This window comes from Aptenodytes forsteri, unplaced genomic scaffold (genome assembly GCF_000699145.1).
Source record: "Aptenodytes forsteri isolate BGI_AS27 unplaced genomic scaffold, ASM69914v1 Scaffold150, whole genome shotgun sequence".
NCBI lineage: Eukaryota > Metazoa > Chordata > Aves > Sphenisciformes > Spheniscidae > Aptenodytes > Aptenodytes forsteri.
In genome coordinates, this window is record NW_008795693.1 from 957,117 (window position 1) to 984,409 (window position 27,293).

General features: G+C 38.0%; 1 protein-coding gene across 1 annotated transcript in view; it reads right to left on the reverse strand.

The window, feature by feature from the left end:
* Positions 1-27,293, reverse strand: part of COBL (cordon-bleu WH2 repeat protein) — a 162,681-nt gene that overhangs the window by 78,329 nt on the left and 57,059 nt on the right. Inside the window, exons 6-7 of the mRNA XM_009282903.2 lie at positions 27,015-27,109; positions 23,514-23,597 (exon numbers count right to left, since the gene is read on the reverse strand). Of these exons, the coding sequence (XP_009281178.1) occupies positions 23,514-23,597; positions 27,015-27,109 (179 nt within the window). The remainder of the gene's footprint in view (positions 1-23,513; positions 23,598-27,014; positions 27,110-27,293) is intronic.

The window sequence follows — 27,293 nt, forward strand, 5'->3', positions numbered from 1 at the left end:
TTGAAAATGTGCATTTTTAGTTTAGTTTTGACACAAATTCAACATAATTAATTTTTTGAACCTGCTAATAAAGATCTTGCAAATACTTTTCCATCAAAACCTGTTATGCTGGTTTTGGCTGGGATAGAGTTAATTTTCTTCATAGTAGCTAGTATGGGGCTATGTGTTGGATTTGTGCTGGAAACAGTGTTGGTGACACAGGGATGTTTTCATTACTGCTGAGCAGTGCTTGCACAGAGTCAAGGCCTTTTCTGCTTCTCACACCACCCCACCAGCGAGGAGGCTGGGGGTGCACAAGAACCTGGGAGGGGACACAGCCGGGACAGCTGACCCCAACTGACCCAAGGGATATTCCATACCATGTGACGTCATGCTCAGCATATAAAGCTGGGGGAACAAGAAGGAAGAGGGGGATGTTCAGAGTGATGGCGTTTGTCTTCCCAAGTCACCGTTACGCGTGATGGAGCCCTGCTTTCCTGGAGATGGCTGAACACCTGCCTGCTGATGGGAAGCAGTGAATGAATTCCTTGGTTTGTTTTGCTCGTGTGCGCAGCTTTTGCTTTACCTCTTAAACTGTCTTTATCTCAACCCACGAGTTTTCTCACTTTTACTCTTCTGATTCTGTCCCCCATCCCACCGGGGGAGAGTGAGCGAGTGGCCGTGTGGTGCTTAGTTACCAGCTGGGGTTAAATCACAATACCTGTGAGTCACTTTTTGCTATTCTTAATTGAGAAGCTTCCATATTAAATTGAAGAATTTACTTTTTAATTAAGTTATGGAGATGGTCACTTCTTCTCAGAAATGGCTTTTGCGAAATCATCACTGATACCAATCCACCCTGAGCTGGAGCAGGATACCTACTCTGGAAGCGCAGGCTGATGACCATAGTTGATAATGCTGTTCTTATCACAACGGAACAGGCTACCACACTCGCAAAACTCACCCGTCGAGGACATAATGCTCTCAGGCAGAATTTTGTCCAAGATCACAGAAGACATACTGGCAGGAAACTAAAGGCCACCGCAAATCCAATCACTTTCCAAATAAAAGAGGTAGTTCTTTGAACCTAAGTTCTCCAATCTGGAAAGTGCTGGAAAATGCTTTGCCTCAATTGTACGGCTGCCTCATTGTTGTGGTAGATATCTGGGTTTCCGTAGGAGTGTAACTTGAAGTGAGTTTGACTCGTGACATGGCATGATAATTGCTTTCCAAAAGTGCCAAGAGCAATCTTAGGCAAAAATTAAAAACGTGGGGCAGCAAGCTCAAAAGGACAATTCATTTAATTTTAGGACTGTTGAGGAAGCACTGATGAAGCATAAAGAGCTAAAAATATAGCAATGCAAAAAGATGTATGTAATACAGGTTCCTGATTGCCTGGTAAAGTTCAATGTTCTATTGATTCCTGAAAAGTGAAAGCAACTGAAAATGCTAAATGCAGATAGCAAACTGATTTGTGTCTTGTCCTGCATTTACTATGCATGTGACAACCATCACTGACTTAAAACTATCAGCTGGATGCCTTTGTTATCTTTTATGTTGCACACTGCACAGCAGACTTCATCTTGGAATAGTATATGTAGCACAAACAGGGCATGGAACCAGTCTTCTCCGATTGACTAGAGTTTTAATGAAGGATTAAAGAGGTATTTGCCACATCTTTTTCATCGCCAGTTTCTCTGAACTGAATAGCATCAATAACTTCTTCACCTTTCTAGCAAATGAAGAAAAAAGCTCAGAGGAAGGTGGGGTTTAAAAGATTAGGTCTAATCTTACAAAGAAATACACTCTTTTCTTGGCCCTGTATCTTGGGCAGTGGAAAAAATCATGATCTGTAAAACTGTAACCTACAAGTTTTAAGTCATTCTCAGTGCATATTGTACCTGGTTCTATCAAATAAAGTTCATTTACTCCTAAAGAAATGACAGGGTTCACAGGGTGAAATATAAAGTAGTCTCCTCTTTTCACACAGTTATAAAGTGACTGAACAAAATAATTTTAAAGTGTATTCTACAGGGATGCTTTTGTGACTGTTTTAATTCTTTGATTTTCCTTGCTGGATAAAAAGGTTGAGAAATTTTGTTAAGAGATTTAAAGACGTATACAAATAATAAAAGACCCCTAAGACTTCCCTCCTAGCATTACAAATACAGGGTACCGGTAAGAAGGTAAGATGTATCCAGTTTTAAATTAATATCCTAATCAATTCTACCTCAAGGTCTTGTGGCTGAAGAGCTATCAGAATCCTTTTCCAGGCAACAGATCACTGCGAAGGAATACAGTGATGCACAACTAAACATTTTAAAGCTGGGTTTTTTTAAAGCTTGAATTTCCTAACAGAAGATACAGGAAAAAAAATGTAATACTTACATGACGCTACAAATAGTTTATAATAAAAAGACTTTAATGAAAGAAAAAATAAAAAACTTGGAAATTCAAATATGTTTTATTTTCCAAGTCCAACCTTTATATCAAGCCCATTATTTACTGAGTGAGCATTTCAAGAATGCTCATGTTAAGACTCTTCCCCTAAAATAAAAACTCACTACGGCTTCCAGGGGAATGGAATGAGGACAACTTCAAAGTAGTTTTGAAAGCCCCATCATTCCGCAATGAGAGCTTTCTGTAACTGGAGGCAGACCTTCAAGCTCTCCCATGTGTATAGTCCTTTTCATTAGCTTTAAGAGGAAAAAAAAACCCCAAAACGTTGGACACAAACCACTGACACAAGTGTTTTTGGCATGACTCGTCTTTTGTTGTAAGCCTAATCTAGAGAGACAATGCCTTACCCAGCTTTTATATTTTATGTTGCGTTAGATGCAGTGCAGTTTCTTTCCAAGTCACTGGATTTTGGAGGTTTGGTTTTCAGGTGGGTTAGCAAGACAACTATTAAGAGCATACAACATTAACTAAGCAAACTTGCAGGGACCTGATGCGTACATGCCATTTACCCAAACCATTTCTCATTTCTTGCTGTTTTAATTTGTTATCAATGGATTGATTTCAGTGGAATTACTCAAATTACAGCAGTGTAAGTGAGAGGACAGCCAAGCTCAAGTATTGCAGCCAATGTTGCTGGCTAAAAAAGTTAGCCCTTATCCTCTGTTTCATTTGACAAACAGGTTATCATGAATGTTCTGCTCAGAATCAAAATCAGTTCCTACAATCCGTGTGTTTTGTAACTGCTTTGAAAAAAAAAAAAAGGAAAAAAGAAAAAAAAAAAGAAAAACCATGCCAGAGAAAGAAAATTCATGACAATAATTTATATAAAGAGCTTTTAAAAATGTCTCCCAACTTGTAAAATCATAGTCTTTGGTAGACCACTAGTGTCAGAGCACTTTGCTAGCAGTTCAAACAACAATTAAGTAATGCAAACTAGCAAGAAAAAAGAAATAGTTCCCCCCCCCCCGAATTAAGCCAAAGCAAACCCAGCATGAACACAGATACACCAGCATAGGTCAGCAGTCAAGTTAGTCGAGCAAGGGCGTTGAACATGCACTGAACCACAACCACGGACTAAAGTCCATTTCAATTCCAAGAAGTAGATGTTGGAAGGAGGCGAGAAACAGCTGCAGTACCTACATATGGTGCCATCAGGTTTCATGGATCCATTGTTTCATGTTATACTTGCCGGCTAGTTTTTTCTCTCTCATTAAACTTCTGAAATCTAAGGAACTTTCTTTTTTTCTAATATATAAGATGTTTTCTTTGGGGTTAAGCAGTTTAATTTTAGGATTTTTTCCTACTAGTTCTTCTAGTTGAAATTTAGCTTTCAAAAACTTTTTGGAAGGGCAAAGAGGCGCTGTTAAAAACAGAGAAGTATGAAGGCTCAGAGTAACCTGGTGACTTAGGCATACCAGTCCCATTTTCAAAAGACACTGAGAAGTCAACTGTCCACAAGACTACCAAAGTCCACAGCCTGCTGAACTCAACACAAGCTAGACTAAGAGCCTAAAGCAGAGGCCAGTCTGTGTTCCAAGGCCATCAACCTAGAATGCAATTATAAGACGTCTTTTGCAAACAACTCCCTTTTAAAGGATGAACAGAAGTTCTGGTATCTTACGGATACTTCTGAAAAATTTAATGTTAATATTAATAAAATAACATAAGATTAATCTAGGAAAAATATAACTGTACTGCTGTGAAAATTCCATTTTACAAAAATAGATGTGTATAAAAACGGAAATCAGCTTATGTTTGTTTTCAAAAGATATCCCTCATATATAACTCTCTTACCCAAAGCCCTGTTATTAGCATTTCCTTGATTTTCTGATGACACTAAATGGCATTTAAAGGTCAGCAAGGAAGAGACTGCAGCTTGCCTGTGAGAGTGATTTGACTTCCCGTTCCCTGTCCACACCGGTCAATAAAAATTTTTCAAAATGTCAAGTTCTTTTCTTGTGAGGTTGCTACAGCCAGGCCTTTCTTCCACAGCTCTTTGCCAAAACTCACATATTTGAGCTCCCAGTCTTGTTATGCAATTTCCTTCTGAGAAGTTTTTACATCAAAAGTAATCAATTGAGCTGTTTTTAAGCACTCAAAGTACCAGATGTATCAGCAAAAAGTAAGGGTTTTTATTTTTTCCAAAACAGAGACAAAAAATAAGAATAAAAGTATCATAAAGGAAATAAATTTTTTTTTTTTTTGCAAGTATACCATGAGTAAATACGAAAGGTAAGATTTAGAGCAGGCAGACAAATCCATCTAGTCAGTGACAGCAAGAGTATTTATGCTTGTGGGACATTTAAACTCCGTTAACGCAAACTTTTATCGATTTGCTGAATGACACCACAACTGACTACAATTGGCCATTTAAAATGCCAGACAGGTTATGTCAGACCTACTGCACAAATTAAAGTTGGAGGCTGCTTTCCCTGACGTGATACTGAAATTCCTTATACTAGCACTAAATTTGACAACACTGAAACTGAATTAATCCAAGCTCCTGCTTCAAAACCAAAGCGTAATACTGCGGTCATGAGATTGCTTGGAGACATAGTTTAAAAAAAAAAACAAAATTGTGACTACCCAGATTTTCCTTTCTAAGCAGCCACACTGAATACAGTTTGGTTTTTGTACTCCCTGAAGCACTTGTGATTCTGGTACTTGCATACGGTCTGCAGTCTGAAGGGAAAAAAAAGTTAACCTTTTCCTGCTCTGAACTAAAAAAAAAATAAATGCATTTTTATGCTATTTATTTTATGTTGCTTTATAATCTCATTGCATTTTGCTAGTGGTAGGAAGTGATCTGGTCACCCATCACAATCCACAACAGTAACTTGTACCAGCAGTACCATGTTGATTTTATATGTCTGGCGAGTAGGCTTTCAAAGTTCTACAGTGAAAGTTTTGAGTTATACTTTGAAGTCTGTACAACTACAGCGCTATCTTATGCTTGTATAAGTCTATTACAGTATCTAGCTAGCAATTCCAGATCTTGTGGTCAGGGCCCATTTGGTGGACACCAGAACTTACAGAGCCAGAATTAGAATGCCTGAGAACGTTCTCCCTCCTGTGCCCCTGCCAGCCCTCCCTCACCGTGGCCGACCACATTCCTCTTGTTTTAGTACAAAGTTTGTTGATCAGAAATCCTAGCAGTGCCAGGTGCAAGGAGGTCACCTCCTTTACAAAGTCATCTACTTTATCTCCCAGCACTGAAATAGCATGACCAATATGTCCCTGCAGAGGTTACTAAAACCTTCCCATGACGCAGGTCCACACCATCCGCAATTACGCTGTTTTATTGGTTAACTATCCTTATCATTAGAATTTTTTTGCTTGTACCTTAACTATGATTTCCCTTTCTAGAACTTCAGCTGGTTACTTCTTGTCCTCACTTAGGTAAGGTCATGTGATGTAAAGTATCTCTATGTCTCTACAGCTAGGAGCACAACCTTGCTTTCCAGCTCCAACTGACTTATGTTCACTTTGCATCTCCTGTGGTGTCCAACCTCTTTCCCCAGTAGAAAAGCTGAAAGAACAACCACCCAAGGGAGGGAACTAGGGAAGTGGAAGCCTCCAGGGGAAAAGCTTGCCAAAACAGACCAAGGGGCTTAGATTCACTGTTTGTGAATTTCTAAGTAGGGAACAAGTGTGGGTATTAACTCAAGCCCCGTGCACTACACTGAGGACAAAGAGGGTGCCCAACCAGAGACAGCTTCCAAGAATCTTTAGTTTCTGTTATACTTCTTGTGTGCGAAGCAATATTCAACATTCCTTTTCCATTTGAAAATCAGATGGATACTGAATGAATATGGCAAAAATTGCAAATAAGTTGATTACTTTTTTTATGAACAGTCAAATATTTTACTTTTATGTTTAGGAATGTAAATTTTTACTCAAATCATTAGTAGGTTAGAAGAAAACATGGATTGGGAATACATGCATCCCAGCTAAACATGAACATGTCTGTAAATTCTTGCAAATACAAAGAATCAGATGCAGTAAAACCAAGCCTAACTGCTAATACCAGTATCACCTACTACTACCACCTCCCTCAGTATTCAGCCAGTGTGAGATCACAAATTTAATCTGAGTTCTCCAAAAGTGAATAAACTACCATGGCACATATAAAGCAGTGGAATACAGATCTATGAATTCAACAATGTTTATATAATATTTAAGCAACTCAGAGATTGTCAAATCATTCATACTTCTTCAAGATTTTACGATAGATGTGATTCCTCAATGCTTTGAGAACAGAAGCTTTTGAAACACCTCTGGTGATTTAAAATTCAATGTATTTCCTCTAAATAATTTATCCTGTTTCTATGTTTCACTCTTCAGATTTTTGCAAGTCACACTACTCTTCATGCTTAACAAAACCTTTGTCTATTACTGCTGCCCAAAATCACTCATGTCAATCTGAGGAAGTCTCCCTGGTAGAATGAAGACAGTCATAGTATCAAGGGAAACGGATGCAATGATTTTTTTCCATCACAGCAATACATGCAGAAAAGGGAAGGCAAGCTAACTTGATTTACATCTGTGTGCTCGTATCATCTCTTCTGTTTAAGTGACAGTGTGTTTCAAATAATTTCATAGTTTTTTAAAAAAGTAGCGTCACAACAGAATTGGCAAAAATAACCTCTCTTGACAGGAGAGGGTAGACACTACCCTTTCTGAATTGTGGGACAAAGGGAAAGAAGGCAGAGCCGTGTCTCAACTACTCAGAAAGTGGGAGCAGGCAGCATGCTGCCTGGTGCTAATGAGAAGACCGAAATGTATTAATCAGTGTTTGGAAGGCATACATAAATCATTTGTATCCTCTCCTATCAATCTGGACACTGAAGTCATTGCAGTAACCAGCAAGTACGTATCCTGTGGACCTCGTGAATCAGAGCTGAGGAACTTGTTAAAAAGAAGAGAAACATAACTTCTTTGATTCAGAGCTGTTAGCATTGACAAGTCAGCCTCAACTCAATGCAGTGAAAATACACTTGCTACAAACCCTTCTAATGCATAATTTGTTTAATTTCTGTCACTGTGTGTCCTACGAAGGATGAAAAATTGTTTTGCTGAAATCTAAAGTTATTTAGCCACAAATGAAAGAAACTTAGATTGCTACACATTCTTTTCTAAACAAACGTGATTGGCAAAGCAAGTAGGTGTATGTTCAAAAACACAAACTTCAGCTCATAACCACACAAGCTGATATATTTTCCACTTAACGTTCTGCTTTCCACCAGATTCTCAATTTCCAGAAATACAGCTAAAAAGCTATGAAACATAAAATTATTAGAAGATATTTCAACATTGGTATAAATCCCATGACATCCATGAAATAGCCACAAGCGTCAGCACGTGTGCATTACAGGTATCTTTGTAAATGGTTATACTAAAATCACCAGGTTTTTTAAAAAACACATGCATGTCCAATCCCTTAAAATGACACATTAAGGTGACAGACACATCACAGAGATATCATAGACATATATGCACAAGCTTCCAGAACATGCCAACTTCCTTCATGCCCTTGTGCTACACACATGATACCAATCAGGCTAAATGACAGCACACAAAGCACGTGCTTTTTTTTAATTTCTGGATGACAGATGCATTTTGAATACCCCTAAAATGTAAATATTCTTGCTTTTGTTGTAAACCCTAGTGAGACAAAACCATCATTAACATAGCATAGAAAACATTTCTGTATCGCATATTTTCTATGCTACTTGGTAGTTTAATGGAAACTTCACTGTCTGTCACTCGGGTGGGAGGCAGGAGTGCAGGCTGCATACACAACCTGAAGTGAATTCCAAAGTCAAGCTGAACCGCAGATGACAGTCTGGGATGCTGGCAGATGCTTAGGATAAGGTTTGTTTGCATTTCATCAAGTGTAAAATGATTTATCTTGACTTTCAGAAGTGCGTGGAGAACTTTGTGTCTCATTTGCTAGAATGCTGTCTTCTTTTTTTAATATCGTTTTGGGAAAATACCAGAATCAATTTATATATAAAATGCATCCTCTCAGGGCTGATTTACACCTTTCTGGTTAGACCACTAAAAACTTATCTTCTACAAGTCCAACCCTTTTTGTCACAGAGCACTGTCAAAATCTGTCAGCCTATAAAAAAAAGACCATATTTTGAAAATAGATTTTTCATAACCATCAAAAATATAAATATGTAAAGGCAATATGGGGAGAAAGATTAAATTCAAAATATTCCCAAAAGGGAACGGCTAACAAAAAAACAGGCAGTCAGCAAATTCAGCTACTCACATTACTTATAATTTTTTTGATAGCTACGTGCATATATGCTAAATAAGTGTATAATTACCTGATAGTGGAATAGATAGGTGACAAATAAATTTTTGTCACATACTATGCCAGACCAAAAAAAACCAGAAGAGCTTATCTATTAAGAAAAGGAAAGGGTTATCTATTCGAGATGAAATGTCTCATCAAATGGGGACAGAAGATGGGCTTGTAACGAGAGACGCGCAGGGAGTTTGGTGAATTATAAAAGGAAATGGGAAAAAACACAGAAAACACTACAAGTCTCCTTTGGATATTTGTCCAAGCGGTACAAAAGCAGACGAGAAAGAGGTAGGAAAGAACACAGGAACAAGCGAGAAGAGAAACAAAAACACAGTCATTATGGCGAAAAATGAAGTGAATATGTTCACCAGATTTGACCAGAGAGGAAGTCCTTGCAGAAATTCAAAGACAAAAATCTGGAAAAGAAGACGAGCAAAGCAAAAAGCAGAAGACTTCACTAAATGTGATGACAGAGTACTGGCTCATATTCTGGGGAAGGAACAATGAACTAAGGAGACTGTGCAGGACAGAAACCATATTCTGCAAGAAAACTCAAATGATTGCTCACGTTAGCCCAGAAAGATGTCGATGTTAATGCTCACTTGTTGACATGAAGACAGTGGGGGAAAAGTCACATGACAGAACTCAAACTGGTACAAGATTCAGTACTGCAAGGAAAGGGGGTTATTATATAGATTTGTGAATGTGTAATAAATATTTCTGTGGTAGGGGTTTAATGCATACAAAGGCATGGAATGAGGCACAATGGAAGAAAATAACCAAAGAAACATCTTAAAACCTGCCAAGAAAGGTCTAAAAGCCAATGACAGACCCTAATGGAAAAACGCATTTTAAAGAAACCTGAAGAAGAAAGAATTACAGAGGAAAATTCACAGGGACTCCAAAATTCAATTCAATCCCCGTATAGAAAGACGACAGAAAAATATCGAGCCAGAAGGAAAACAAGGAAAGAGCATTTGAAAAGAGGCCATTTACACTTGGCCTTCAAAGGCCATTAGTAGATCTAGTGAGAGCAATCTTGGAAGAGTGAGGATGGAAAAAGCCAATTTTTTCTTAGTCTGAAAAGGCTGGTTTCTCCTTTCGCTTACACTTTTGCACTATGTGAAAACAGATTAGCTCAATCAAATAGTGTTGAACAACCAAGCCGAAAATCAAAATCTGTCTTTATTAATGGTCTGGCAACAGACTTCAGGAAACGGGGAGTTCAAAAGGTCAAAGACCAACAACAGCAAAAAAGACATTTTCATAATTTCCACTGGTGTTAAGCAGTCATCAATCATAAATAACCACAAAAAGGATCAGAGGTCTTGAGCTAAATGAATTCATCATGGCAATACGAGCTTATTTTCTCTAGGCTTACTAGTTCTTTTAAATCAATCAGACAATGTGTTCGGTTCATGGAAGACAGAAGTTATATTTGCGATATATGTCCTTCTGAAATTCAAAATATTTTTAAAAACTACCGAGAAGAACTGCTGCCGCAATAAATTCTTTTAACATAAGCAAAAAAGACATTTTCATAATTTCCACTGGTGTTAAGCAGTCATCAATCATAAATAACCACAAAAAGGATCAGAGGTCTTGAGCTAAATGAATTCATCATGGCAATACGAGCTTATTTTCTCTAGGCTTACTAGTTCTTTTAAATCAATCAGACAATGTGTTCGGTTCATGGAAGACAGAAGTTATATTTGCGATATATGTCCTTCTGAAATTCAAAATATTTTTAAAAACTACCGAGAAGAACTGCTGCTGCAATAAATTCTTTTAACATATAGGAACTATCAAACCACTAGAGTTGATCATCTTCAATATATTTTCATTGTAGATACGCCAATTTATACTGGAGAAGGAGATGGAAACTTCGCATAAAACATACAATTTTAAAAATATCTGCTCTAATGTCTGCATAGCCAATTTTTATGGGGACCAGAATTAGGAATGGAATAGTTCCTGGCATGAGTTTTTTGGGTGTGTATTTGTTTGGTTTTGAAGAAATAATTTCTGTTTTTTACTGAAAGTATTTTTATTCCAGTTAAATTAAAAAGTGTTTTTCCCCCATTTTAATGAAAGTGTTGTCCTTACGCAAGTCTTCCAGAGACAAGAAACATTAATGATCAATTCTCATTATCTTCCAGTGTCTGCTGAAATTCTGACACATATGACTTTTGGCCTCTGAAAAATCTCTACTTATTATAGCTATTGATGAATGGAGAAAATCTGTACTGAAATTCAAAGGCAAATTTTCACCAAGATCTGCAGAACTTCTCTAAAGTCAAAGGAGTTGCTCTGATTTACTCAAGCTCAGGGAACTGACTTCTAGCTCCAGTCCCTATAATCCAATTCCCACACAAATACTTTGTTAATTTAGAATCAAGTTGTGCAACTACTTTTCCCTTTGAAGTCTACGGTAACCGTAGGTGTTTAGCTAGAGGGAGACAAATAAAATCATCCAACTGTCAAAGCAAATTTTCAAAAAGGAAGCTTTACACTTTTTAATGATAAAACACTGCCAAAAATATTACTGAAAAACAATGCAAACTCTGAAGATTTTAAAACTTAAATTAGAAGAACAAATCAGCTTTTGAACTCTGAAATTAGTGCAAATCTTAACACAAATCCTAATTACAGAGTCACTAAGAGGATTCTAGCAACATGAATCAGAAGTCAACAGCCAGGAATTTTACTGTTTCAGTTGGCTCTTTCAGATGTCTGGATGCACGCGTGTGTGTATACACATAATCTGTGTGTGTACATACATGTATCTACATACAAACACCAGGTATGTATACACACACAAAATATTACTTCAATTACCTCTTTCAGACCTCTGAATGCACGTTTGTGTGTGTATGTACACATACTTACACACACTGAGTACAACAGGCTGAATCTGAAACCCTAAGGGGTGGCCTAAGCAAGCCCCCCAAACTGTATCTGCAGCTCTCATGCTGAGAATTTCTGGCAACAAGTAATGGCACTGAAACAGACCGGTCCTTTAAGGAGATATGGTAGCTTGCTGCAGAAGACAAAAACAAAATACAAACTCACACACATCACGCTCATAGCTTGATGCTCAGGTATTGATGTCAATGAACCATTTTGAATTACAACAGCTGAATATTTGGTCCCAACTCAACATCAGCGGTCAGGAGTACAAAGGTGAAGAGAAGGTTTAGAGGCAACACTTCTGCTGGACAATGGATAGAGCATATTCCTAAGAAACTAATCTTCCCACTGTGTATAGCCTTGTTTCCATTGTGAATTTAGTGTGAAATACTAAGAAATCACAGTTCTCCGATCTATTTATTCCCGCTGACTGGAGCATTCCAATCCATTGGAGTGCGGTCCCCTCTGAGGAGCTGTGGCAGAAACTTTTCAAGCTCAGTCCCAAATTTAACTGACACTGAAGTTAAAAACTATGGAAATAGATTCAACATATACCTACACTTGGACTTTCACTGGCACAATTACATCCTAAACAGGGCAAGCAGAGCTGAGAATTCTGCTTACTTCTCTGGGTATGCACCGCTTCAGATAACGAAGTAAACCCTGCTTTTGTAACAAATTATTGGTCAGTGAAAGCCACTCCCTTCCTTTGCCACTGTTTGCAATTCATCTTCTGCAAGACTTAACATGTTTACTTTGGGGTTTTCTCCTTCCCCAGTGAGAAAATGCTCTATAAATTAAGCAACTTCAAGGGGTTTATCTGTGTCAGCTGTCCATCAAAAAGGAACGAAGGTCTTATGTTTTCAAAGATGACACTGGAAGTGTCAGAAGATCTTTGTCCATGCAAAAGAGAACCTGAAGTAGCACAAGAAAGAATGATTTTAAAATGGTCTAGTGTAGATAATGGCTAACAACTTATTAAAGGACATGGTCCAAAGCCAGTTGAAACCAGCAGGAATTTTTCCACTGGCTCTAGTGAGTTCTGCTTCAAGTCTCCGATGGTCACTAACTTTACGATGCCAAAAGACAGTAATGCTCTGAACTATGCTGCCGCTGTCATTTCTCCAGGAAATCTTTTTCTTCAGTATACTTTCAAACTCAATGAAAATCATAACAACGCTGGCACGGAAAGCATAGCTCTGATTTTTTAAACATAAAATTTGGCTCCAGACACCCATACTTTAGTCTCTACTGCTAAAGAAATGAAGAAAGCAAAGCACCTCCAACAAAACACACGTGAATCGGATTACAACCAATAGGCAAGGAATTGTATTAAAAGCGTGATCAAAACACAAGTTAAAAACCAAAATCCAAAAAACCCAATTCATGATCAGATACCCCAATGTATAGCCTAGCTGTGTAACTATTCGACGAGGGTTTAAAACCAAAACATACCCCCCCAGACGATGTTAAACAGCATATGAACACATGTCTACAAAGCTAACAGACCCTACACTGTTTTCACCCTCAGCATGATGCTTTCTTTTGATGTACTATTCAGCCACAGGAAATTAGAAGTAGAACAACATATTAAGACAGTTCACAATCCAAAGCAAAAACATTAAGAAGTCTCAAAGCGCTGCCTTTCCATAGACAGAGGATAAAGTGGTTTTATTTCTTAATTCAAACACGTTGCATAGAATATTTTCTCCCAGAACCCCCCCTTTTTTTTTTTCTTTGGGGGGGAGGGGAGGAAGGTGTCACAACTTTGGAAAGTCAGGTTGCTTTTAATTAAATACTAGTTAATGACTTTGACTGACCTGTACAATTGCCAGTATTTTTAGTTGATACTGTCTTTCTGACCTGTAACCCTTAAGGACCTTGTTTAACGTTTGTTAAATTTAGACAGCGCCACTATCCACTATTACCCCCCTCCCACCACTGCTGCACTAATCTCCCACGCCAGCTGCTCAAATGTTTACATTTTAAGGGCTTTCTCTGTTTGTGCAGAAGTGGTCTCTGCACAGTATCTCTCATCTGTACATTTGCCAGAATCAAGGCAAGAAAAGCCTCGCTGCTGGAATTCTTGATTAATAAATAGTCTTAAATGTTTCTTCTTCCCTTCCCCCTTCTGTCAAATCCATTGCCATTAGGTTTTTACAAGGCAAACCTCCACAGTGCACTTCACTGGCCTAACTCTTGTCCTATGCAAACAACTGTAAATCAGAACAAGCTCCATTTAGGGTCAGTGAAATCACACTATCCCTGTGCTGAAACTGGGAGAGATCAAAATCAAGATGTGTACCCGAGCATTTGCTGGGATAGAAAGAAGAAAATGTTATAATCAGAGGAGGGAGGTGTGGGGGAACCAAACACTAACAATCATAAATCTACCGGTAATCTCTCCATCTCGCTATGTCAGTATACTTCAGAGACTGCCTACGCAGCTCATGTCCTAGACATCGGTTGCACCTGGCTCTCTCACCAGGTCACCGGAGTACTGAACCAGGAAAACACTTAAACAGGTGCTTGGTACGACACTGAAAAAGTCAGTGGGTCCAACTCCTATGCCTACAGCTACACACCTATTTAAGAACTCTGCAGGGCTATGTCCTGCTATTTGCCTTGATCTGCTTTCTCTTCTGGCCTTCCTGCTGACCATTTATAAAACCAGAAACGCTTTCCTTAGTTTCCCCAAGTATTTTGAGATCTGCTTTAAAGTATAAATGTTATTAAAAAAAAAAATTCAAGAAAATGGATCTGACTGAAGGTATTACTACTTCATGTTGTTGTAGAAGTCTTTAAAAAGACTGACCGCTATTTGTCACACTCTTTCCCCTCTTCAGCTTGCATCCCAAAACGCTACCAAGAATTCAAATGAAATATTAAACACTGGAGAGTAAGAGAAACAGCAATGTCTGAAATTATTTGTAATCATTTCTGCTAAGCTCAAAGGGGAAGATCAGTATTGGAGCTGCACGTAGAAGACCAATAAAACCTAGTTTAACAGTTGTTTATCAAAAAAGAAGAAAGAATGTGAAACAGCTATACAGACTATAGGTCACTAACGTTAGAAGGTCTCTTTTTGTATGAGCAGCACGCACAGTACTTAGTGCTGTACGGTCTTTGGTTCATACACACAGCTCTCTGAGTTAAAGGGAGACCTGTAAGGCCCGCTAAGCCTCATGTAAGTTTGACTTTGCATGAGAGAACTAAGCCATAAAGTTAACTTAGGAAAACTTCTCCATCAAAGTAAAATGCATTGTGTCCTGTCAGCAAATGTTGTTTTGCAAATCCTCCCTCACCTGCCATAAGATGTTATTGAGACATATGGTTTCACACGCTACCAAGCAGCTCAGTTTTGCCAACGAACAATAATGCACAGAACAAATATGTGTGGAAATCATGAGATCATCTAATTAAAAGAAATGTTATTGTTTGCCACTACTTTTAATGAAATCGAGTCTTCGCTGTCCACAGAAGAGGCTGGAAAAGAACCAAATCCTATTAGCGCTCATGCCTCAGAAATTGTTTGCAAAAGAAAAGAAATTATACCTTAACCAGTGTTGAAAATCTTCACTGTATCTAAAATCTACATATGCTAATAGGGTATTTTAGACTAATATAATAAATCTATGTTACATGTGATTCAGATTATGCCACTACAAAAACAGGTGTTACTGTCTGAAAAAAATTTCCATTGTATATTAGAAATATGGAGTCGATGACATACAATTAGCCCTTTTTTCTGATTTCATCTAGTAAAGGGCATTGGCATAAATACACACTAATCCTTTCATTACAGTAGTTACCTTTGGAAAGCTTTACAAGAAATATTTTGGATATCCATCATTAAATCAAACAGAAATGTACTTTGCAGTGGAATTAATAATTCCCTGACTCATTCCCAGACCATCCCAAACTTAAACACAAAAAGCATTTTATGTATACAGAAATATGTGAAAAACTTTTTTTTAAGGAACTACATCTCTGCTTATCCAATTGCAGAAAAGCCTGATCCTGGGATAAACTTTTCTTTAAAGGTGGTATTTTCCACACCACCGCATGCTTGCCAGTTACACTAAGAACAATATGCTAAATAAATTATGACCAAATATGAATTACAAGGCTATTATACACTATTAAGGGGCTCTAGTAATATTAAATACCAAGGAAGCAAAGCCTGAGCGGTTGAGATGTCACTAGAAAAATCTCAAATGGAATTTAAGTTTGTCTTTGGGTTTTTTTTAATGTCCTTTTATTAATGCAAATTAAAAGCCATTGGTCTTATTAGCTGCTGCTTTATTCTATTTTTTCCAGTGAGTTAACTTCAGAAGTTTTCAGTGAAATCAGTAACAAAAGATGAATCAGACATAAAAGGATTTGGGTGGTTAAGGGTGTGTCACCAGGTCTTAATTAAACATCCGAGGGAGATATCTGAGCCAACTACTCCAGACCGACTGGGTACATCCACAGTATAGAGAACGATGCCATGCAGCCCAGGTCTGGAAGCTGAATTGCCTCACACTAACCTAACTTACCGTGCTCCTGTTAGGTTGGGCCTCCCTAACTCACATCACTTTGTGCTTTCCCTTCAATAAGCCTGACACATACCCTTCTGATGTGCTTACTCCCATTTTGGTGCCTGAATTCTGCTTCTGGGTGTGCTGAGTGTGAAAACTGCTGAGAAACTATGCTTCTAACCTCCTGCCTAAACTCCATCAGGATCCATAAAATTGGCAAATCTCTCCATCTTCATCAGCCATGGGGCTTGATCCAATAGGTGCGCTTAAAGCACAACTAAGAAACCTGGCTCCACAAAAAACGTAACTGCTAGAAGAGGCAGCTATGGTATTTCTCTCCTGTCTTGTCCTTCTCCCTGCCCCAAGTTCAATGATTCAGTAAGAATATGGTAAATCCAGGTTCAAAACCTTCTTCTAGTTGAGAAAAACCAAACTTGCCCCTCTCGTGAGCAGAGTGAGATTATTCTCTGTTCAGGGACATGAATATGAGTTTAGCTAGAAAGAGACTGAGATTAAGGCACTCATCTGGGCAGGATGCAACAGCCATTTGGCTCCTCCAGTTCTAGCTTCAGTGACTACTTATTTGCTGGATCTAACATCTGCTTAGCATAAAACATAGAAAAACATCTCTGGCGCTGGCACTGGAACCCAGAGCTGTCACCATACTTAAGTTATTTCGTTACTGGTCTGAACAGTTAAGCTTGCTCTTGCTCTCTCTTTCTGAGTCACTGAATATTTGGGTATTTTTACAAAAGGACACTTCCCACATCAAGAATACCTCACAGCTTTGTTCCAGGCATTCTCCAGCCCAGCAAGTATTTTGGCTTTCTTTGCAAAGGAGGAAATAATTCTCTCAATAATGGTCCTGAGAGAGATAGAAGATTGGCTGGTATCTCTAAAGGCAGAGAAAGGAACTGAACTTAGCTCTCTCACATTTTGGCTAACAGTGCTAGGTGGTAAGCTTTTAGAGTAAAAGCTTTAAATATCTAAATCTAGCAGCTGACTCAAGGTTTCAATCCTGAGCAGAGGCAGGTAGCAGACACAAAAGATGGGCAGAGTTTAATGTGCACCTCCTGCTGTGCAGATTTCAGTGGCTTCAAAACTTGAGAAATCTGACTCTGGGATGCTTATATCAGCGTCCAACGGAAGCCTGCACTGCCGGGTATTTAAAACAGGCACTGCCAGGCATAGTTGTGCCCGGTTCCTTTTGTAGATATAGCCCTACTCAAGCCCTTTTGATTCGACTTGATCCACTTCTCTCTGTTCATCTCAGAACATTTCTTGAGAATATTTCCTCAAAAATGTCCTGCAAAAACCACTGCAGGAACTGAAGTTTCCGAGTTGTCTTTTTAAAAGCAACAACTTTTTTAAAAGCAATGCGTTGTGATGATTTTACTCTGAACCATGCAATTTTATGTAAAGATGCAGATTCTGGCAACCAATGACTATGTGATAATCTTTTGTTTTTAATAAAACCTTCACGGTCACAAAAAATGTTTAGAAATGTGACCTCTACAAACCTAACGCTCAGCAGCCAAATGGAGGGAAGGGAAGGGAAGGGAAGGGAAGTCCACCATAAATGATTTGTTTTCAAATCTCAAGATCTTAAGCCACTTTTGTGTGGTAAGGGCAAGAGCTGACAAGTGATTTTTGAATGCACGAAGTTGGCAATCTTGCGGTAGTACAAGCTAAGCAGCACAGACAGAACAGGGGTCAGCCGACATGTCTCTTCACCAGATACTGTTTTAAATAGCTTGTAACTTTACCATGCTTTAACTATAGATGCTGAGACTTTCCATTCCAGGTGTCTGCCTCAGGCTATTTTTTTTTTTTTTTTTTTTTTTGGAGCCAGAGTAGTTCAGCTGGTTCTGAGATTTTTTTTTTTTTTTTTTTTTTTTAAACACACTAACTCCAAGGACCTTTTCTTTGAAGCGGTCTAGTAACACCACGCTTTGGAGCAAGAACTTGAAGTCTGGTGGCAGGCAGCCACTGTTTCAAGCTCTTGCCTTCTGCTATAACATACTGTAAGAAAAATCTAAGGATATTATATTATGTAAAAATCTCTATGATTCACATGAACAAAGACAGTTAATATCCCGTAAGTGCACACCACAAAAGGAGGTTGGTACAGCTGCATCTCTTCGGCAGCCATAATCTGGCTGAAAGGCACCTTCCACAGTCCACCTAATCTATCCTTCTGCTCCAAGACAGAATCAAGTATGTGTAGCTTATCCTCCAGACATTTTTGGAGGTTTTACAGATTAGGTGATGACAAGGATTTCACAGTCTTTTTAATAACCTGCTCCCTTGTGAAACTTCCATGCAGTCAGGTTTTTTTCCCTCTAATATCTAAGTTAAAATTTCATTGCTATATATAAAGCACATTACTTCTCGTCCTGCACTCGGCAGACAAGGAGAAAGAAAGCTGATCACTGTCATCTTTGCTACCTACCGGAATTCTCTGAACGCCAGTCACAAGCTAGTTGGCTCTGGCAAACCCTTCTTCTTACCAAAGAAAGTTAACAATAATTTTTTTTTTTTCCCCTCAGAGAGTATCAGAGCATATAAAAATAAAACTGACTCTACTGTAATGATGAACCTTTTCCTGAGATACCTGGTATTTAATAAATCTACTTTTCTTCTAATCATGTAAACAGTTGCACAAATGAAAACATTTATAACTATACTGTATCTTCCCTAGTGTCATCCTCTGGCATCTAACTACTTGCTTACAGGCACCCTATAACAGAAGATTGGTGGGGACAGACCAGTCTGCTGTATTATTTAGACAACTCTCCATACTCTGTTGAGTTTTACGTTCTGCAAACAAAATCACAATAAGCAAAATTGTTTCAAGGTCGGATCACAAGCTATGCCTTTGACAGTGTACATAGATAGCTCTAACTGTATAAAATGCAACAGAACTATCCCAGGATTTGACCCTGCTAGTACAAATAAACACACATAACCAACATCATCCTAAGCATTGCCAGGAGACCAAGAAGCAAGAACACGAGAACAGGAATTTAAAGTGAATGTGATTGTCATACAAGGAAATATTAGAAGTAGATGGCTGTTAACTTCCATTTAGATGACATGGGCAGTTTTCTCATTCCTACTGCCCTAAACAATACCTGGCCACGTGAGGTGAAATCCTTGACAGTAGATGGTATTAACTGATCACCTGGGACCTGACATGGTTGAAGAGAAATCATATTTCCAATCACTTTTGCATAATTGTATTTGATCCTTCTTCCAACCACTTCTGAACTGGGAAAGCATATCATGAATGATATAACTCCTGCCATCAACGAGGGCATAAAAGTTAGAGTACATTAAGAACAAACAAGGCCCTGAAAAAGTAAATAACAGATTTTTTTTAAAAGCCTTTATAGGGAAAATAGCTGTTCCATCATTTAAGAAGTGACTGCCAAGATTACTCATGCACTAGAAGTCCTGATGACATTTTTCAAATGTTAGCACAGTATTTTTCTTCTGGAACACGATCTTGCAATTAGACAGGTACTATGAAATAAAAAAAAACAACACCAAACCCACATATCCTAAACTTACCTGATAACTGTTTGGAATTTAAAATGACATTGTTTTTCCCTGATAGTTTTGTTCATGAACATATATAATAATAGGCATGACAGATTCATTAAGCAGGGAACTACTGGGCTATCTGCTTCATTTAGGTTCACTGATTCTGTTATGAGTAACACCTACATTCAGACATACACTGAAGACTAGATTTTTTTAAAAACGGTCCTGATGAAAATCCTCTAACATTGCTCTGCTGAAGCCCTGTTTGAACTAGAGAAACCTTGTGTGATAAGACTTTGTGCTGAAGTTTCAAATCCTCTGATAAGTGTCCCTGGCTGTACTTCTAAATATTTTTTTCCCAAGCTGATTTATTACATAAACAAATTCCACATCAGAGATACACCTCGTTCAGCACTTGGGATGTGTTTTTTCGCTCTTGATTTATGAAAGCACGAAGGCCCCAAAAATAAAAACAGCTAATTTTAGTACTGCATTCCAAATATCGGGTTTCATCTTGATTAACTGTTTATTTGAGGACAGTGACACCAAGCGGCAGAGATGACTTAAACTCCCTTTTTCCCCCCCTAGCTGTTCTAAATTCTAGCTCTGACTGTTTTTGGCACACAAAAAGCAGAATATGGTTAACTGTGCTGCAACTTCCAACTGCTTTATTTGTATGTTGTATTTATACACCAGTGTATTTCAATAGCATTTGATTTGTGAAAAGTTAACCTGGATATAAAGCTCATCTGCTTAGCACAAAACTAGAACAGATTAAGGAAAAGATTTCTGCTTCATTTACAATACGCCATTAGATTTCAGATCCTTTACCGACGTGTGGTATAATGAACTGCTGCACTGAGGATCATCATAGAGAATTCTTTTCTGGCATTTTTACACTCTCTCTCTAAGGTGTTAACAAATTTTTCTTTTTTCACCTTCATTTTTGCTGATACTGTGAACAAATGTCCTTTCACCTCAAGCATAAGTGTTGACCTTCCCATCTTGACTTTGAAAATCTGCTTCCTCATCAACAATCCAAAGTATTCTTAGAAGCACTAATAATTCTAATGAGAATGGTTTGGTGGTTAAAAAGCAAATACAACTTGTGCTTGAATGAATACTAAGGATCTCTTATTTCTTACACCTTTATTCCATTCCTTCAGATTGCCCAGTTTTCAAAAAAAACCCAATCAATACCCAGAATAGAATCATTACTTTTTCTACAATTCAGTGCACATCACCACCACATAATAGTGAGAAAAGGATTTAAACTAAGCATACGGAAGTTCATGCCCTTACCTCAGTAGTACTTCATGAGTTGCCTATTTCCTTATAGGCAAGAAAGGTTTTCCTGATCCAGCCAGTGTATCTCCTGGCACCATGCTGAAGGCAATGGCAAACTATTTTCCTTTCAGAAATAAATCTGAAATTTTGGCTTTGATTCCCACACAGCAAAGAAAAATACTTTCAAGATGACCCAAAACAGTAACAGAAGATAGGCCTGAGGAAATTGCAAAAGAGGATGCCTCTACTGGATGACATTTTGCCAAAAGTCCTATCTTAGCTCAATGACACTTCTACATACTGAGCTCTAAATGTGTATTTCACATATATGGCTATGTAAGATACCACTTATTTTGAATAACGATACTCAGTTCCACTGAAGTAAGTAAGTGAGGCTATCTTTTGAGCAAGTGGAATAAAGAATTACTCAGAATGATCAAGGATCTCAAAGTCTAGCCCATAAGGAACTGCTACGCTGAATTTAAAAATTATAAAGTGCTTTCATTGGCGTTTCCACTTGGATTTTATCTTAAGTTAATACAAGTTATCTATGCCAACTATCTATGCCAAGTTCACAGTATTTTAGAATTTTTCACCTAAGACATCACAATTGTTGACCTTTTTCTTGGAAGCCCATCTAGCGTGTTCAAAGGATGGACCTTCTGTGCAGCAGAGTGGATCTGTTAGACTTATTTTATACATACTCTGCAAGCTTTAACACAATAGTACCAAATTAAATGGAACTATGTCAATACATTCATTTAAGTATGTACTTATGTCTTAGCAGGATTGGTGCTCATACAAATACAGGTGTAAAGCCAGAAGTGAGATGTAAACACTGAACAATGGCTACATCATTCTTGAAAATTAATAGCTCTTAAAAGGAAAGGGGGGGGGGGAATCCCTCACATGTTCATGTAACTGAAAAAAAAGAAAATATTTTTTACCTCTTCAAGATCCCTTTGCTCCCTATCACCTGTGCCTTTAGAAGACAAAATTACATGTCCAAGACAGTTTTGAAAACTTTTTCATCAGTGTCAAAGGAAAAAAAAAAAAAAATCTTCATTTATGATTAGCCCTGTAAGATTCCCTACAAAAATAAATTAAGAGATGTCTCTCTTCTGAGGAAAGCACCACACACTAGTATAAAAGACAGTTCAGAGTATCTGAACTAACTTCATATCCTCACTTGGAATCCCCCCCTTCGTTGTCCTCCTCTTCTAGTACTCAGATATCAAGATACTGAGATTAATGTATAATGGCAGTGAATACAAACCACAAGATGATTTTATTTTGGCAGAGCTTGTGATGATTTTTCTATACTTTTACCTAGTATATTTCAATTACCCACAACATCCTCTACTAGGACTTTATATTAACAGAGCTCTCTCACTAAAATATTCATCTTTATAGCGTTACCCAAATTTTTAGTGTCATAAGCAGCCTTGCTATTTCAAAACTCTTTCATTATGAAGTCTTCACAGATTTGCAGAGTCAGATGTTTTTTAACCTCACAGCCAATCACTTCTCCATCTATTTCTCCCTTTTGACTTCTTTCATATTATCCTTCTTATCTGGGATTTGCTCTCTCACTCCTCCATTTTTTCCACAATTTTCTGTCACCCTTCTCTGTGGTTAGTGAGCTGTACATGTTGCGGATCAGCACTCCTTTTCCAAATACCTGTCTGTGAAAGGGGAATTCAAAGCTGAACCTCACATTTCAGGCTTCTATCATATCATTAACAGAGTCATCTCCAGGTTTTTAAAATACGGTAACAAAAAGCCAAGTAATTAAAACTCACCAAAAAGACACGCCATTTATTATGATTATTAATCCACCAGAACAGCCTTACAAAAATATTTAGGATTCACGCTTCCTAATTGGATACCTAAATCCTCATAATTAGTAGTCTGTCAGGCACTTAAAAACCTTTCTAAATGTGGTTCACAGGATTTTAGTACCCTAAAACCTACTGAAGTACTTAACAAAAATCCTTTCTGTTATTTCCAGTGTTTAAAACAAAAGTAGTCTCCACCCCCAAGCTACTTAAGAAACAAATGGAAAGCTGCCATGCTGCAGAAGACATGTAAAGGGATAAAAATGAGGTGTGGTTTTATAAGAAAAAGCACCCTCTAAATGTCACTGATAAGGCAAACATACTCTTGCATCATGCAGTACTGTCACCGTCTTACAGTCACAACACCTATGTCCTTGGTTAAAACACTTTTTGCTCACAACTGCTTAGAATTTAACTTTGAAAGAAACTTTATTTATAGTGAAGCTAGCAAGTTTTATCTGAAGACAGTGCATTGCATTTTAACTTCATCAGGATACGCAAACTGTGCACTCACATAACTAAGCCTGCTAACACGTAAGCTATTTCTACTTCTACTTGGCTAAGCATCAGGAATAGCAGTGGTTTCTGGGTATTCAAACTGCAGGATCTAATAGGAATGCAATAGCATCTACAAGCCATGTTAGTACTTACATCCAAGCTTCCTTCACTTGTAGATGCAGAACTAAAAACATCCTCCTCACCACAATCTCTGTTCATCCTCAAGTGTTCTTCTGTCTGCAACACAAACAAGTATCCTACACAGCAGCAGCAAAGGAAACAAAACAGCAAAAACATGCCAGAGCAAAGCATCAAACCTCATCACAGAACCAAGACAAACTGTCTCAGTAGTGCTGGACCTGATTGCTGAGAAACTCTGAAGTAGTCTGCAAAATTTCTCTGATGTAGGCAAGGCCCTAAGAAATCCACTAGCAGAAAGAGTTAAGAACAAGAATATAAAGAAACAGAACAATTCTTGGGCAAGGAAGAAAACAGGCAGTAAGCAACTCCTGTAGCACCAGGGATCAGACTGAAAGTCTCTGCTATACCCACAGACACAGGGGAACAAGCAGAGGACTTCTTCCCTGCCACTTGCCAATGACTGGACTGTTCCTGTGCGCCAGCATATATACCCTATTTAAGCCTAGATCCCATGATTGTCTGCACGGGACCTCTGCTCTACTGGATTGCTTAGCAGTGCCAATTTGATCTGGATTTAGCCTCAGGCGCATGACTACATTTCACATCAAAAAGATATGGAGTTCATACCACCTTTATGTTTTTTATGCCTGCTGCAGGAGAACAGAGGGTAACTGATCCAGCATAAAATTAGAATGGAGAGAACTAGATGATACCTGATCTGGCATTAAGCCTGCCAGTACAAAGTTAACCAAAGAAATACTTTCAACAAATTTGTATTAACGATGAGAATAGGACTCTGCTTTCATTCTGTGTCATGGTGTTTTTAATACAGCAGAAAGTTTTTTTCAAAAAGTTAGATGCAGCGTATTGTCATACCACGACTGTTGCTTTCAGTGAGCTAGCTGAGAAAGAAAGCATGTGCGTGGGCATGGAAATCTGAGCGTAGGCCTGTAGTGTGCAGTGACACCTGATCCAGGACAGTTTGCAACACAGGCTAATACTCTTCCCTTGCAAAAGAAATTGCCTTCCCCTTGTAAATGCCTGCAACTCTGCAGCACTACTACCATGCAAGATTTTGGACAATTCTTGCTATCAACTAGTTCTAAATACAGGCTATGCATGACCACATACATACACACACAGAATCACTGCAAATCATAAAGCAAGCAAAGAAAAAATAAAAAAAAAAAGCAGAACCAACTTAAGTCTTATGGAGGAGTAAAAATGTAAGAATAACTCTAAAGAGCAGAGTTGAGGAACTCTGAGCCTTTGATTCCAGTGCCCTGAAATCACAGGGCATCCCATCACATAATCCCTTCATAAACCTACCAAATCCTTTCTTAAAAGAACTTAATTACTTTGCCCTCATTCTGCTAACTAAAGTCTGTTCAGCAGTTTCACTGCTGTTTTGGCTAGAAATCTTCCACAACACCAAGCCAGATGTATTATGGCCAGTTAACACCTGCTTGCTCCTGTGTCCTGTGCTATTCTTCAGTTCTCAGTAATTCTTCCATTTATTTGGGTTCAAACTCCTAGAGATTTCTATTGAAAAGGCAACAAGGACTTCCTTGCTGGACTAAACAAAGTAGTTGTTTTAGTTTCTTTTCCTACAGAGTATTTGTCATTTGAAAGTAAGAGTCCAATAAATAAATGACCAAGAAAAGTCAATTAACTTGTCAGAACTAGCAGCAAGAAAGAGTTACACCTTTACCTCAGATTTAGAAGCTGTTTCTCATACTTGTTTGTACAGTTCCTACTTTTTCCCAGGTCAAATACTACTTGTAACTTGTTAATTGATCCTCAATATCCTTAGTATCTATTACAATTTGTATTTTAAAAACCCTCAGAGTATCACCTCCTACGTCTCTGATTAACAAGCATGAGGAAATGACAAGAAAAAAGGAGAGGAGTTTGCAATCTTGGGACACTTATCCCAAACTCGGCTGTGAGAAACCCACTGAAGTAACCACAGAACTGGGATGCTTCATAGCAACTTTTTCTAAGGTTGCAAGCGTAAATATTTTACAAGTTAAATCTGAGCTGTTTCAGGAGTTAGAACTCCAAGAGCACACATTCATACCGAAGTTCAGGAAAATAGAATTGGAGGAGAAACGATGATGCAGAAACTGCACGCTGTAATACATTTGGTTCTTCCAGAGGAACTGCAGCCCCACAGCATGCTCTATAGAGGCTCAAGCTGAGCTCCCTTGTTTATTTGATCCTTCCAGGCAGATACAGCATTATTGCTCCAGTTATGCTTTTGTTCCCTTCTAAATGGGAAATGTTTTCTTACGGAGGATAAACACTCTGAAAGTGACTGACTTCCTATCTCATAAAATACAGTTTCCATGAGTCCTTCGTAAGATGTTAAGAATAGCTCAGCATCCATGACAGATGAGATTTTTCAACACAGTAATTCCCAGTGTCCATAAAGGAAGCTATTGCCCAGCAAAAGCACTCCAAATTTGATCATAATCAAAAGGGCAGAGAACTAATAAAGATTTTGGAAAGCTTTCAGTTTTAAAAACATGACTGAGAAGACTGGAAGGGTAAGTGAAACACCAGTCCGTTAACAAGCATAAGTTTCTTAGTACCAGTTAATCAGACACGCATTTTATGATTTCACTGCAAAAGCCTTGGAGGGCTTTTTAAACCAGGCAAAAGAAAATTCTCTTTTTACTCTGACACCCCAGAGTATTAAATACTTGATAATCAAAATCAGTTGACATTGATATTTCTAGCGAAGGATGCAAAAAGTATGGAGTTAAAAGCCCAGTATTTTTAATATGTTCTTGAGTTAGAAAGTTTTTCTGTATTTAATTTCTGTGATGAATGACAAATTTTTTAAAAAGGCATCTCAACAGAAGAAAATTATTTTACATGAAATTTCTTTTTTAGTTTTTCCAACTCAAGATTAAAAAAAAAGTTAAAAATGCCTAACATGCACCCCAGCAGATGCTGATCCTTCAGTTTATTACTCCTTTTAGTACTGCAAGTTATTTCTTCTACACCTGATTCATTGGTTTTACAGACTTGGAGATGGCAATAGCATGATTGCGCAGAGCTTCCTAAAGATATAAATGCTTTAAAACAGATTATCACCCATGCACAGAAGAGTTAATAAGACGCTTCTACCTGATATCTTAATGTATTCTATATTACGTCAGTTCTTTCATAAATGCATTTTGTAATCTGAGCACTACTAATAAGTGGTCATAAGTTGCTTGAAGCTACTGCTCTTTGTTAACACCTACTGAACACAGAGCATTTAAAAAAAAAAAAATTAAATGGTCAATGTGTCTGACTCCTTCAATAAGCAGCTGGTATCTCCATCAGGCTGCACTGATTAAACATAGTTTATGCATCTGCTAACAGATTACTCCTTGGAAGGAAAAAAAAAAAAAAGGAAAGAAAAAACACAAAACCCCAAACAAACACCATCACCCACAGACAAAATACACCTGGAAAGAAAACAATTCTCTTTAATGAAGTAGTACACTGCTGAACACTTACCTTGCTGCTTCTTCTATCAGCTTTAAACAATCCCAGAAGTCTTGTCTTTTCTTTTTCTATTGCATCATTGCTTACTGAAGCCTTTCGACTTGGTTCTGAAACAATTATAATGTAATATTTTTTACATTTCTGAAATAAAGATTCAGAAGATCAGTATTTTAAAACATCCTGGATTAATGCTGTATTTTTTTGAGCTGGAGATGTTATGAACTGATTTATCTAAGTAACTGCCAGATCCCGCACTTTCTTTTTCATCAAACTTCTATTTGTTCTGAGTTT